Source organism: Lipotes vexillifer, unplaced genomic scaffold (assembly GCF_000442215.2).
Source record: "Lipotes vexillifer unplaced genomic scaffold, Lipotes_vexillifer_v1.1 scaffold24, whole genome shotgun sequence".
Classification (NCBI taxonomy): domain Eukaryota; kingdom Metazoa; phylum Chordata; class Mammalia; order Artiodactyla; family Lipotidae; genus Lipotes; species Lipotes vexillifer.
In genome coordinates this window covers 2,598,922-2,614,486 of record NW_006782914.1, presented here as the reverse complement: position 1 = coordinate 2,614,486, position 15,565 = coordinate 2,598,922, and the positions used below count along the sequence as shown (strand labels likewise).

Here is a 15,565-nt window from a genome sequence, read left to right as displayed (position 1 = left end):
TCGGAAGAGTCAGGCCATACATGATTAGTTGGTTTTTCTGAGGTATCTGTTTTAGTCTAAATGTTGAAAAGAAGTCAGAAGTTTTTCAGGTTTATAAAAAATTTTAAGCACTAGTTTTGTAATAATTTCATACTTACAAAGGAATTGCAAAAACAGTACAAATAATTTCCATATACCTTTTACTACTGTCCCCCAATATAACCATGGTACAATTATCAAAACCAGGAAGTTAACCAGGATGCAATACTATTACCCAATCCATAGACCTCATACAAAATTTTCCAGTTTTCCTCTAACATCCTTTTCCTGGTTCAGGATACAGTCTACAATTTCACGTTGCCTGCAGTTGTCACGTCTCATTAGTCTCCTCCGATCTAGGACAGTTCTTCAGTCTTTGTCTTTTGAACCCATGACATTTTTGAAGAGTACCTATGCTAATCATTTAGTTTTACTGATGTTACTTCGTTATTAAATTCACGTTATGCATTTTGGGCATGAATGCCACAGAAGTGATGTGTGTGTGTTTTTAGGAGACATAGGACATCAATATGTCTCATCACTGGTGATAATCAGCTGATGAAGGTCGAAGGTTCTGTCTGCAGGCATCTCCATTGTAAAGTTACTGTTTTGCAATTAATAGTAAGTATTAATATCTTATGGGGAGACATTCTGAGACTATGCAAACATTCTATTTCTCATCATACTCTAACCACCTAGGTTTAGCATCTATTCTATTTCTGTATTTAATCAGTGTTAACTCATACATTTTATTCAATAGGTACACAATGATGACAGACTTTGGTAAATTGTTTCCAGAAAGTTCATACAAATGTATCCTGTCAGGTAGTGCAAGAGTCTGTCCAGCTCTCTTTACCTCCAATGGCTGTGACTGTCTTTGAATGATTATTGTGTTTGATGGGGAAAAGGGTCTCCAACAATTTTTTCATTTGCATTTGTGGAACCTCTTAAATGTCTTCATTGTTCATTTGTTTTTCATCTTTCCATATATATAACTTTGCATTTTCCTCTTACCATCTAAGTGTTTTATCCATTTTTATAAGTTCCTTGTTCATTGAAGAGGTCAGAGATTTTTTTTTAATATCTACTCTATTTGACCTGTTGGTTTTATATTTACCTGAACCCTGAGCTCTCTTCTTCAATGTTTAAAATATATTCTGTACCAAGGTTCATTCTACTCACTGGGGGAAAGGGAGGTATGTGTATCTCATTCCTACATGGGGTGACAGAACACCAAGGCTTTGGCTCAGTCTTTCAATTCAGTCTTCACTTCCTTCAGAGAAGGAAGTTGCACTTTCCCCGGTTCACCTACCATCATTTCCTAGAAGCCACTGCTCCTGCCCCAGTCAGAAGAGAGAAGAGCTAAGAATACCTACCCTGTTAGCTTTGCTCCAGACTTCGGGGTATTAATGAGACTTTAAAGGATTTTACTGACTCATTAGAATGGCTTTCTTTTTTTTTTTTTTTTTTTTTTTAACTTAGCCTCTACTTTTTAAAGTTTACAATATTCATTTGTGCTTCCTTCCCCACTGGTGAGTTTCTATTACCAAGAATGAAAGTAACATCATACTGATACACTGAAAAAACAATCTTCATGGCTAGCTATTACACTCAATTTTGACATATTTTCACACTGCAGGCACACAGGGACTTGGTACTTGCATTACTTGTTAGCACAAAACTCTTACAAAGATCTTTCAAAAGAGAAGGACAATTTGAACGCTGCAATAAAACCTCTCTCCAAAGCTGGAATACTGAAGACATTATCTTCAAGAAAACAAGAAATGTAATATACCAGCTCTCATACTATCTTCCTAATTTCTACGTCTCAAAAAATTCTAGCTAGGACCCTTCTGAGTTGGGTACTGAACATTGCCCATCAAGTCCCTTGGAATCAGAGTATGGCTTTAACCACAGCTTGTGGTAAGGTAACAGATCTCTATTAAGTATCAGACACAGAACAGCCTCTGTGTTTTATTTCTTAAGCTTACAAAAAATTCAGTGTAGATGTGGTCCCTGACTGATAGTAAGCCAGTCTGGTTTTCCTAAGGCCTTTGCCACATTCTGCCTTAACGGCCCAGTTGTTCAACTGGAATGAACAGCATAGTATTTGATCCACCCCCAATCACTGTATAGTGCTATGTATGGGCAGACTCCTCACTTTCACCACATATTATCCTGGAAATGTCATAAAACAGCACTACTATGAATAGTCACATGACAAGAAAGCAAAAAAACGGACTCTCTGTAATAACTTTAAATTGTTTTATATAAGATGGATAGGAACAGATATAAAATGTACTATAAGGTATGTATAAAGCAATAAGTACATCAATACCTTTAAAACATTTATGAAAGAATCATGCCAAATAAGATTACATGGTAAATATTTTTGCTGCCCTTCTTAACACATAGAAAGGCTTTAGGATTTTGATGGCCTAGTTCTCTTTAAAAAGGCATCCAGGGAAGTTTAATGTGTTTTTTCTCTTAACATCCCTGTAGCAAGCACAGAAGTTCAACATCATTTCATTAAGCTCGGGATTTGATGCTAGCTACAATCATTCTTTCTAAAAATCGATATTGAGACACTGAATGATTTTCGCCTCATTAAAGATTTCAGAAAGACTGAGTTTATATAATATAAACTTCTAGCTTATTTGCTCCATCTTTTTACATACTTCTGCTCAAGGGCAAAATATCCCTTTCCACCTTCCCGCCTGGATTTATCCTTCAGGACAGAGGTCAAATATTGCCTCCTCACAGACTTCACTAGGGCTACCTTACCAACCTCACCCCCACGCCCAAGCCCAGTTAGTTATTCCTTCTCAACAGCACTTTGTAATTAGCATAATTCTTATTACACAAAGTTATAACATGTCCATCTCCTTACAGATCTGTAGTACTGACTGTGGTAGCCATTAAGCACACATGGTTGTTGGGTACTTGAAATGTGACTTGTCCAAATAGAAACGTGAGATAAGGAGAAAATATGTGCCAGATTTCAAAGACTTAGCACATGCATAAAATATATAAACCATCTCATTAATAATTTTATACTGATACATACTGAGAAGATAATATTCTGTATATACTAGGTTAAATAAAATATATTATTAAAATCAATTTCACCTATTTTAATGGGACTACTAGATATTTTAAGTTACATATGTGGCATCATTCTATTTCCACTGGATAGTGAGGTTCTAGATTCTAAGTTCCTTCATGGAATGGCCATTGTTTTTTCTCTTTTTTTTTGGCCATTGTTTCTTTCATCACTGAATCCCACAAGACCTTGCACAGAGTAGCTTAAAAAAAAAAAAAAGCTTAAACTGAATGATCTGCTTTTCCTCCACATACATGCCCAACCCTGCTTTCTGACTTTACGGACTAAATAGAAAGCTCCATTAGAAAAGATGTGGGAAACAGGAGGCAAAGGTCAAGTTTGATGGTGGCCATTTGCTAATTAGATGACTGTGAACTTGAGTGCTTATTTCAAGACCACCTGTTGATTAAATTACTACTTCCTCTCCCTCTTCCCCATCTAGGAAGTGGGTCAATATGTGTAGTAATTCAGCAAATATCTACTGAGCAAACACGTAGAGAATTATCAAGACAATACTCCCAAGAGGTTTCTGTGTAGTAAGGTGATGCAGAACAGCCATGACCAGCAAGCGTTGAAGTCACACTTTAAGAAAAACCAAATGTAGAGTCTGCTGAGAAATCACTATGGCAAAAGGCTAGCTGGGCAAAAAGAGTATTCAAAGATGAGATAGTTCCCTTCAATCCACTGATGAAACAGCCTATAGAGTATGGAGGCAAAGGGAAAGGCTAAAAACAACACAAGGAATAGCCACCAGCAATTGCCACACATGTGAAAGTGTATCTGTACAGCAAATGCCACTAGTGATTTCAATATAGAACAAAGAAAGCACCAAGATACCTAAGCTAAGGTTCAGACTCAAAATCAGGTTCCTACTCTTAGCACACTCTCACCAAAATGCTTATTAAACTGATCAACTTTAATCTAATGCAAGTTTTCATTCCCATCCTTTTTAAGAAACATATGGAAAAAGCTAAAACAGCTTGATTTAAAGATGTTAAATGTGCTGGGGGAAAGCACATTCTCCCATTTCTCATTTGGTTATTAACAATGAAATCAATGTGCTCATCAAATGTAGTTACTCAGAAGAAAGAACCGAACCAGGCAGGGCTTCCACAGTGAAGACACACTATTATTTCTGGAAAGCAAACTAGGCACGATTAAAATTCCATAATAATAAACACCAGAGAATATCTTGCACACTTTGCTTTAATAGGACTGTTTTAATGAATACAACTCCTAGTTTAAGGATCAGGAGATAAAACAGTACCAAAGTAGGAAGTAAAATATCATTTCCATCCAGGAGAAAAAGGAATATACTACCTACATTTCATTTTTCACCTTCCCTTTCCTCTTTGTTTCTAGGTCTTTCATGTATTACTTTCTACTGGGAATAGAAATGAGTTGGGATTTAGAAATAGGGAAGGGTGAAAAAGGCAGCTGTTGAAGCAGGGCAACCCTCAAGATCTGACAGCACGATCTTGGAGAAATAACCTTGACCTATTAATTAGTCCAGTATTTTAGTTTCAATTTGCCCAAAGACTGACTCTCACCTCAGAAGGGTCACAAATTCCTCCAGCTTCATTTTCCTCATCTGTAAAACAAGGATGCTAACTGAAGGATATAAAGGTGGATTTCAAGGACTCTGACATACCTGATTGCATACCTTTCCCACCTGTAACACCACCACCATAGAATTAATTTTTTTTTTTAATATAGAATGACTTATTTTAAGAACAGGGGCCAGAGAAACCTCAGAAAAAATGCTAGAGGATTTCACTGTGGAGAATTTAACTAGATTTTAAAGCACTGTTGGTACAAGCCAATCTTGAGGAAATGCAGACACCTGGTTACGTAGAATGCTTCCTTGGATTTGTGGTTAAGGAATCTTACCTAATTGGCATCTCATTTACTAGGTGCCAAGAGTAAACAGAAAGTATATTCCTTTAAGTGGCATTTCTTTCTTTAAACTTTACTTATAAAAAAGTCAAATGGGGAATCCCCTGGCGGTCCAGTGGTTAGGACTCCAAGCTACCACTGCAGGGGTCGCAGGTTCGATCCCTGGTCGGGGAACTCAGATCCCACAGGCTGCGTGGTGTGACCAAAAATAAAATAAAAGTCATTTGTAAAATAAATAAAGAAAGAAAACATTCTGCCTTAAAAAAAAAAAGTCAAATGAATCCCTGAAAGACAAAAGTTTAATTTAAATGGGAAAACTAAAAGCGTTTTTCTTTATTAAGTCTTGAAAAACGGCATTTTAGCTTCATAAACTCTACCTTGATGCTTTTCTCATCCTTCTCCACTTGGAGATCTTCGATTTTCTTATGACAGTCTTTGAGATCGTTTTGTAACTGAGACACCAGATGACGCTTCACGGAGTTGCTACCCAGCAAATGCTGCACCTCTGCTTTCAGCTTCAGAATGACCTCATCCTTGGAAAGCTCTTCAGCTGGGTCTTCCTGCTGTACAACACTAACGGGAAAATTATCGTATCTAAGGTTAAATTAAGTAACAAATCAAGCACGGCTATTCCTTAAAAGCAACTAGCTGCAGTGGTAACCATGTTTTGTAACCCATACAACTATATACTGGTATTTCAAAAACAATTTTGTTAAGTTAATTTTGTTAAGTTTTGTCATACACAGGATATTGCCTTTGACACATCCCCATATACAGAAATAAGTTCATCCACAGGAAGACCCTTCTTACGCTTAGTCCTGCTTCCTCACTGAAAGTTCAACCGTACGAGCTTCAGTATGACATACATTTTTATTTTTGGTAAATTGCATGCTATATATACATGTCCTTCATTACTCCAAGAGAAACAAAGTGAAAATAAAGGATGAAATGAAGAGTAAAACACTAGTCATCCTAACCAACAATTCCTGTATCCCTTCTACTAAAACACAAGTCTAGGTGGATATCTGAGCAACTGAAAAGAAAAAATAACAAAAATAAATGCCATACTAATTTAATCCCACTTTAGTTTGTCAATACATTCAAAAATTGGAATGAGTATTTCTGTTCCTCGCCATAATGGATTACAAGGAACGGATTTATCTTCCTGTCTTAAAAAAACTAGAAAACCAAATAAAATATATGAAATGGTGGTGTTCAATCATTAGACAACATGCAGCACATCAGAGTGATCCCTGGAAAAAGGAAAACAAACAAGGTAAGCCCTATAATTGCTATAGCTTTCTGCCTGGAGAATTTCCAGCCTGTAGCAGAGAAAGAAGAAACCCAGAGTCCTGCAATCTCACCGAGTTGCAGAATTCAGTATGGGGAAACCAAGATCGCTAGAATCTGAGGAGAGAAATACTGTGGGAGAGGTAGCTACACAGAAAGAGAGCTCTGGAGATCTGTGGATGCATGTGAGAAAATTACCTCAAGGCCAGGGGAAAAAAACCACAGGAAAATGAACCATAGTGGAAAGACTTCCTAATTCACAGAGCATCAAGTAGTGCCTTAGTAATAAGGGCAAATTAGCCCCAGATTAAAGGCTGCTCTAAATCTGATCTAACAAAGCCTACAAAGAAGTCTTGAAAGGATCAAATGAATTCCAGATAACTTAAGTGTGTCACAGAAAAAGGATAACAATATTTTTTAAAATAAAGTCCTAAATCTAAAGCATAAAATTCAAAATGTCCAGCATCCAATCAAAATTTACCAAGCATGCAAATAAAGCAGGAAAGAAAATACAAACCATAACCAGGAGAAACTGACCCGAATGACACAGGTAGTACAATTAAGTATATTCCATACGTTCAAGAAGGTAGAGAAAACAACATGAAAACAATGAGGAGAGAAATAGTAGACTTTATGCCCCAGATTGGACTTACAGAGACAACAAATTAAAACATCTGAAAAAATATACATACTGAATGAGATTAACAGCATACTTAATATGGCAGAAGTAAAGATCAACAGACATAAAGACACAGCAAATTTAAACACACAGAGAAAGAAGACCAGAAGTACATACAGCATATTAAGTTTTCTAACCTAACTATAGTTAAGTCCCAGAAGAAAAGTGGGGAGGGGACAGAAAAAAATATTTGAGAAAATAACAACTAAAATTTTTCTACTACCTGAAAATTAAAACCCCATAAAGCCTAGAAGCTCAATAAATCTCAAGCACAAAAAACATGAAGAAAACCACCATAAACTACATCAACATCACATTGCTAAAACCAATGATAAAGAGAGAGTGCAGGAAGATTCCTGGGGAGGGGAGGACCAGAGAAAGGAATACTGGATTCTGTGTATAAACAGCCTCAGTGTAAGCCCTAAATATGCATGCATAGAACAGACCCTCAAACCAGCAAAGATTTGGAAATTTAACTGAAATCTGAACCACACACACAAGTCTCACACTGACTAACCCTTGAGAGGTGCATACACAGAACAGATTCAAACCAATGTGGCAAAGGCTTGGAAAAATGAACTAAGATTTGAAACACCTATACACGTCTCTATACAACATAAAAATCACAATGTCTACTATACAATCTAAAATTACTCAACATAAAACTAACAAGGAAAGCTCAAATGCTGCAACTATCACAAAGAGTTTTAAAAATTTAAAGCAGCTAATAGCTATGCTTTACGAGTAAAGGAAACATATTTGAAATGAACGAAAAGATAGGAATTCTCAACAGAGAAATAAAAACTTTAGAAGAACCAAACGGAAATTTTATCATTGAAAAATACAGTACCTAAAAGTTAAAAAAAAAAACAAAAAAACACCTCACTGGACAGGCTCAATAGAATAGAAATGACAGGGGAAAGAATGAGTGGACTTGAAAATAGTTCAACAGCAATCATCTAACATGAAAACAGAAAAAAAAATGAACAGTGTCTCAGGGAACTGTGGGACAACATAAAAAGATTTAACATTATGTATAATTGAAGAACGAGAAGGAGAGGAGAAAGAGGCAGAAAAAATATTTGAAGAAATAATGGTCAACATTTTTACAAATTTGGAAAAAGACATAATAAATTTACATTTTCAAGAAGCTCAGTGAACCCCAAATGAAATAAACTAAAAGAAAAACACACTTAGACACATTGCAATCAAACTGCTTAAAACTGAAAAGAAAAAAAAACCGTTTTTGAAAACAGCAGGAGAAAAACTACATATTACATACAGAAACAATGACTCAAATAACAATAGATTTCTCTTCAGAAACCAATGAGGCCAGAGACAGTGGAAGAGCATATCTTTAAAGCACTGAAATAAAAGAACAGTTGACCCGGAATTCTATAATCAGCAAATATAAGGGCATTTTCATATAAGGAAACTAAGAATTTGTTGCCAACAGACATGCTCTGGAAGAAATGCCAGAGGAGGTTCCTCAGCTAAAGGGAAATGATATCCACCGAAGGGATCTCTACACTGAAGACTACTAAACATTACTGAGAGAAACTGAAGAAGGCCTAAATAGAGAAGTAGAGCATGCATGTTCAGAAATTGGAAAACTCAATTTCTTTAATTCCCCCAGCTTTTTCGAGATATAATTGACAAATAGCAATATCTTAAGATGTCAATTCTCCCAAAATTGATCTATAGATTCAACACATTTCAAATTAAAATTCCAGAGGACATTTTTTCTAGAAGTTGACAAGCTAACCATAAAATTTATTTTGAAATGCAAAGAACTTAGAACAGTTTCAATTTTGAAAACAACAAAGTTGAAGGATGTGTCCAACCCATTTCAAAACTATAAAGCTACAGTATCAAGACTGTTAGCACCAAATAGATCAATGGAACAGAATGGAGAATACAGAAATAGACCCACAAACATACGGTCAACTGATTATCAACAAAGATACCAAGGCAATTCAGTTGGGAAAGAAAAGCTTTTCTGACAAATGGGATTAGATCAATTGGATACTGGAATGAAAAAAATAAACATCAATACTTCCCTCACACCATACTAAAAACTTAACTCATAATGGATCATAAATGGAAATATAAGAGCTAAAACTATGGAATTTCTAAAATCATAACAAAATTTTTGTAACACTGAGTTACAATACACAAAAACCATGAACTATAAATGAGACAACTGATAAATCTGAATTCATAAAAACTTAAATTTTTGCTCTTCAAAAGATACCATTAAGAAAATGATAAGCTAAACCAGAGAGTGGAGGAAAATATTCACAACACACATCAGACAAAGGGCTTGTATCCTGAAATATATGAAGACCAAACAACATATACAAATGATTATTAAGCACAACAAGAAAAAAGGAAAGCAAGGCATATCAAAAGATGTTTAACTTTATTAGCCATTAGGGAAATACAAGTTAAAACCACAATGAGATATCACTACACACAAACTAGAAGTACTCAAATTTTAAAAGACTGGCTATCAAGATTTAACAATGGCACAGAATAACTGAAACTCTCAGACTTTGCTTCTGGGAATGCAAAATGGTACGACCACTTTGGAAAAGAACATTTATACTATTGCTATTGCTATTTAAATAAAATAAATTAGAGGAGCTCTAATGTAACCATAAAAAGAAAGCAATCTGGAGCATAAGTGGAAAGGAAGAGGTAAAATTATCTCCATTAGCAGGTGATATAATTATATCTAAAAAACTTCTAATCTAATGGAAAAGCTATTACAAACAATAAGAGAATTAGAAAGCAACAGGTTATAACACACAATATAGAAATAATATATACAAACAATACTCAGAAGAAATAATGGAAAAGAACATGCCATTCGCTATTGCAAAATAAAATACCGAGGCATCAACTTAACAAGAATTGTGCAAAACCTAAATGTGAAAAACTTCAAAACACACTTGAAACACAAAAATAGATTTAAGCAAATGAAAAGACATGTTATATTCTTAAGTAAATTCAACATCATAAAGATATCAACTGTCCCTGGGTTTATATACTTAAGATGATCCTGGTAAAAATATTATCAGGATTTTCTTCCTAGAACAGAACAAGTTAAATATAAAGTTCATTTGGAAGTGTAAACGAGCAAGAATAATCAGAAAAACCCTAATAAGAACAGCAATTCCAGGGCTTCCCAGGTGGCGCAGTGGTTGAGAGTCCGCCTGCCGATGCAGGGGACACGGGTTCGTGCCCCGGTCCGGGAAGATCCCACGTGCCGCGGAGTGGCTGGGCCCGTGAGCCATGGCCGCTGAGCCTGCGCGTCCGGAGCCTGTGCTCCGCAACGGGAGAGGCCACAACAGTGAGAGGCCTGCATACAGCAAAAAAAAAAAAAAACAAAAAAACAAACAAACAAACAAACAAAAAAAAAGAACAGCAATTCCAGATAGATGGTAAAACTAAAGTATAAGGCAAAGCAATAAAGCTTCTAGAAGGCAGCATAAGAGAATAGCTTCATGATCCTAAAGTAAGGAAAGGTTTCTTAAAGGGACTATAAAAGCACTAACCATGAAGATGGATAAATTTGACTAAAGTTTAAAAACTTCCATTCATCAAGAGATACATTAAAAGGTTAAAGGTTAAAAAGGCAAGCCAGAGAGAAGAAAGAGAAGAAGTGAGTGAGAGAAGATATTTGCAACACACATAACATCAAAGAGCTCTTATCTAGACAGTTTTCAACAAAAACGCCTATAAATCAACAGAACACTTGTACACACAAAAAATCATGTAAAAGTTGAGAAGCGACATGAACAAGTCCTTCTTCACACACACACACACACACACACACACACACACACACACACACACACACACCCCACACCCAAGCCACCAATAAACACAATAGGCATATTTTTTGAATGGAGTGCAATCTCATTAATAATATGGGAGAATGCAAATAAAGACCACAATAAAATATCACTACACATTAAGTGGCTAAAACTAAAAGACTGACAATAACAAGTAACAGCAAGAAGACAGAGCAATTAAAACTTTCATACACTTCTGGTGGGGATGTAAACTGGCACAACTATTTTATTTTATTTTATTTTTTATTTTTTATTTTTTTTTGCGGTACATGAGCCTCTCACTGTTGTGGCCTCTCCCATTGCAGAGCACAGGCTCCGGAGGCGCAGGCTCAGCGGCCATGGCTCACGGGCCCAGCCGCTCCGCGGCATGCGGGATCTTCCCAGACCAGGGCACGAACCCGTGTCCCCGGCATCGGCAGGCAGACTCTCAACCACTGCGCCACCAGGGAAGACCGGCACAACTACTTTAGAAAACAGCTTGGCATTACCCATTAAAGTTGAAACACAAGTACTACAAGCAATTTCACTTCATATTATATACCCAACAGAAATGTATGCACATTGTACCAGGAAATAACATTAAGACTCTATGGACAGTAGGATGGAAAATAAACTGTGGAATATTCACACAAATAAAGTTACACACACACACATATATTTACATATATAAATGAATGAGCTACAGCTACATGCTACAACATAAGTTTCACAAACAAAATTTTGGTGAAAAAAATCTAAAGAACCTATATCTATGAAAAACTAACAGCCAGAATTCATGCTTAATGGAGAATGACTGAATACTTCCTTGTAAAATCAGGAGCAAGACAAGGATGTCTGCTTTGCCACTTCTATTCAACATTGTACTAGAGATTCTAGCTAGAGCAATTAGTCAAGAAAAAGAAGTGAAAGGCATCCAGATTGGAAAGAAAGAAGTAAAACTATCTCTATTTTCAGATGACATGATCCTGAATATAAAAGATCCTAAGGAATCCACTAAAAAACTATTTGAACTAATTAACAAGTTCAGCAATGTGGCAGGATACAAGATCAATATACAAAATCAATTGTATTTCTACACACTAGCAGTGAACCTCCTGAAAATAAAATTAAGAAAACAATCCAGCAAAAAGAATAGGCAAGAGAATAAAATACTTTGGAGTAAATTTAACAAAGACATATGACTAGTACACTGAAAACCACAAAATTATAAAAGTAGATGACTGGTACACTGAAAGAAATAAAAGAAGACCTAAATAAATGGAAAAACATCCCATGTTCAGGGATCAGAACACAATATTGTTCTATAGATTCTCTGCAACCCCTATCAAAAGCTCAGCTGGTTTCCTTGCAGAAATTGACAAATTGATCCTAAAATTCATAGGGAAAGGCAAGAGACCCAGATTAGCCAAAGAAATCTTGAAAAACAAAAACAAAGTTGAAGACCCACACTTTCCAATTTCAAAAGTTACTACAAAGGTATAGCAATCTATAGGCAGTATGGTACTAGCCTACGGACATATAGATCACTGGAATAAAACTGAGAGCCCAGAAATAAATTCTCACATTCACAGTCAATAGATTTTCAACAAGGGTGCCAAAACAATTTAATGGAGAAGAGTCTTTTCAACAAATGGTATGAAACAACTGGCTATCCACATACAAAAGAATGAAGTTAGAACCCTATCTCATATCATATGCAAAAATTAATTCAAAATGGATCTCAAAACTTAATGTAAGAGATAAAACTCTTATAAGATAACATAGGTATAAATCTTCAGAACCCTGGATTAGAAAATGGTTTCTTAGATACCAAAAGCACAAGCAACCAAAGAAAATATACATAAGTTGGACTTTATAAAATTAAAGACTTTTGTGCTTCAAAGGATGCTATCAAGAAAGTGAAAAGACAACCCACTGAACAGGAGGAAATATATCCAAACCATATATCTGACAAGGAACTTAAATTCGGAATATATAAGGAGCTCTTAAAATTAAAGAATAAAATAATAAACAATAAAAAGACAACCCAATTTTAAAATGGGCAAAAGATGTGAATAGACATTTCCCCAAAGAAAATATACAATGGCCAACAAACACATGAAAAGATGTTCAACATAATTAGCCATTAAGTAAAAACCACATGATTAGCAAATCACCATGATGAGAAACCATTCAATAACCACGAAGAAACTATAATTTTTTAAATGGAAAATACCAAGTGCTGATGAGGATATGAAAAAACTGAAACCTTCATTCATTGCCAGTGACAATGTAAAATGGTGCAGCCACTTTGAACTGTTCGACCATTTTTCAAAATGCTAAACATACAGCTTGAAAACATATGTCCACTCAAAAATTTGTAGCATTATTCATAATAGCCAAAAAGTAGAAACAGAAACAATCCAAATAAATGTCCATCAGCTGATGAATAAATAAGCAAAATGTGGTAAATTCATAGAATAGAGTATTATTTGGCTATAAAATGGGTTAAAGTACTGATACATGCTACAACATGGATGAACCTTGAAAGCATTATGAGCTAAGTGAAAGAAGCCCATCACAAAAGACCACATATTATATGAATCCATTTAAGTGAAATGTAAAGAACAGGCAAATCCATAGAGGTAGAAAGTAGATTAGTGTTTGCCTGAAGCTGTGAGGACAGGATAATGGGGAATGATTGGTAAAAAGTACTGGGTTTCTTGTGAGGGATAGTGAAATGTTTTAAAATTAGGTTGTGGTGATAGATGGACAACTCTGGGTATACTTAAACACACTGAACTGTGTACACTTCAAATGGGTGAATTTTATGGTATTTGAAATACAGCTGACCCTTGAACAATGTGGAGGGTTGGGGGCACCGATTCCCCCCACCACCTGTAAAATAAAAATACACGTTCCATATTTATTGGAAAAATTCACGTATAATTGGACCCCTGCAGTTCAAACCCATGTTGCTCAAGGGTCAACTGTATATCTCAATAAAGCTGTAGAAGAAAAGGAAAAAGAAAAACCACCTAATGTATGAGTTCTCTAAATAAAGGCAAACCTAATCTATAGTGTTTAGGCATGGATAATTAGGTCTTAAAAGAACATAATTACCGTAACAGAAAATAATTACCGTAACAGTTAAGATAGTAGTAACCTCAAGGTTATGACTGGAAAAAGGAATATGGGCAGCTGCTGACAATGTTTATTTCTTGGCCTCGGTGGTAGTTCCATGGGAATTCACTTTAAAATCATGCATTAAGCTATACATTCATGTTTCATACACTCTTCTTTGTGTGTTATATTTCACAATTTTAAAAGTTTTAAAAGGTAAAATAAAACTATAAAAAGTACTAGAGAAACACCATCAAGAAATCATAAAGGGGGGCTTCCCTGGTGGCACAGTGGTTGAGAGTCCGCCTGCCGATGCAGGGGACACGGGTTCATGTCCCAGTCCGCGAGGATCCCACGTGCCGCGGAGCGGCTGGGCCCGTGAGCCATGGCCGCTGAGCCTGCGCGTCCGGAGCCTGTGCTCCTCAGCGGGAAAGGCCACAACAGCGAGAGGCCCGCGTACCGCAAAAAAAAAAAAGAAATCATAAGGGAAAAAAAAGTGATGGATCCAACTTTATAAAATTTTTAAACAGGAAAAGTGATAACGCTCAGCAATGGATAGGGTACAAAGAAATAGGTACTATCACACGATATGGGTAATAATGCAAACTACAGGGTTGCTTGACAACACTTGTATCATAAGCCTCAAACACGCATACTCTTTAACAAGAATATTCACCCACATCTTAAGGAAATAACCAAAGACATGAATAAAGACTCAACAAGTATGTTTATAATACTGCATTACTTACAGTTCAAAAATTTTTTAAACAGTGTATTACTAAGTAAAATATAGTTCATTCATCCACATATCCACTAGTAAGTATTTACAACATTTACTGACATCTAAAGATTTCAGAAGGTACTAAGTTAAAAGTTACATTATAAAGTAGTATATTCAATAGTATTTTATCTTTTGAAACCTACAAAACAGATAATGTGGAAGTTAATACCAAAATGCTAATAGTGGTTTTCTTCATGGGGGTTGACGTAAGATTATGGGTGCATTTAATCCGTATTTTCTAATTTTTCCATAATAAAGGAGAAAGTTACTTTTGAAAATAAATAAATAGCTGATAGTATGTACCCTTAAAGTGATGTGATGAAAATGGAACCTCATCTGGTTCCACCCATGAGAAAAACATCAAATTCCAAGAGGATCCTCCTTCCCACAAAATGCTTGACCAATACTTCTCAAACTGTCAAAGTCATCAAAAACAAGGAAAGTCAGGAGGAGCCTAAGGAAAAATGACTCCAAAATGTAAGGAGGTATTCTGGTGCAATCCCAGAACAGAAAAAGGACATGAGGTAAAAACTAAGGACGTCTAAATAAACTATGGACGTTAGTTAACAATAATCCATCAATATTAGTTCATTAGTTGTAGCAAAGATACCATGCTGTTGTAAGATGTTAACAGGGAAAACTGGGTGCACAGTATAGGGGAATTCTTTGTACTATATTAATTTTTCTGTAAATCTAAAAATGTTCTAAAAAACTAAAGTCTTTCCACGAAATTGAGTTATTTGTAGTGAGGTGGATGGACCTAGAGTCTGTCATAAAGAGTGAAGTAAGTCAGAAAGAGAAAAACAAATACTGTATGCTAACACATATATAGGGAA

The 15,565-nt window shown here is 35.7% G+C and overlaps 1 protein-coding gene across 1 annotated transcript in view; it reads right to left on the bottom strand.

Annotated features, from left to right (window-relative positions):
• CEP152 (centrosomal protein 152) overlaps positions 1-15,565 on the bottom strand; it is a 90,653-nt gene that overhangs the window by 39,030 nt on the left and 36,058 nt on the right. The window contains 4 exon segments of the mRNA XM_007455553.1: position 1; positions 3-56; position 4,763; positions 5,390-5,590. The exon segment at position 1 is cut by the window's left edge and continues 74 nt beyond it. Of these exon segments, the coding sequence (XP_007455615.1) occupies position 1; positions 3-56; position 4,763; positions 5,390-5,590 (257 nt within the window).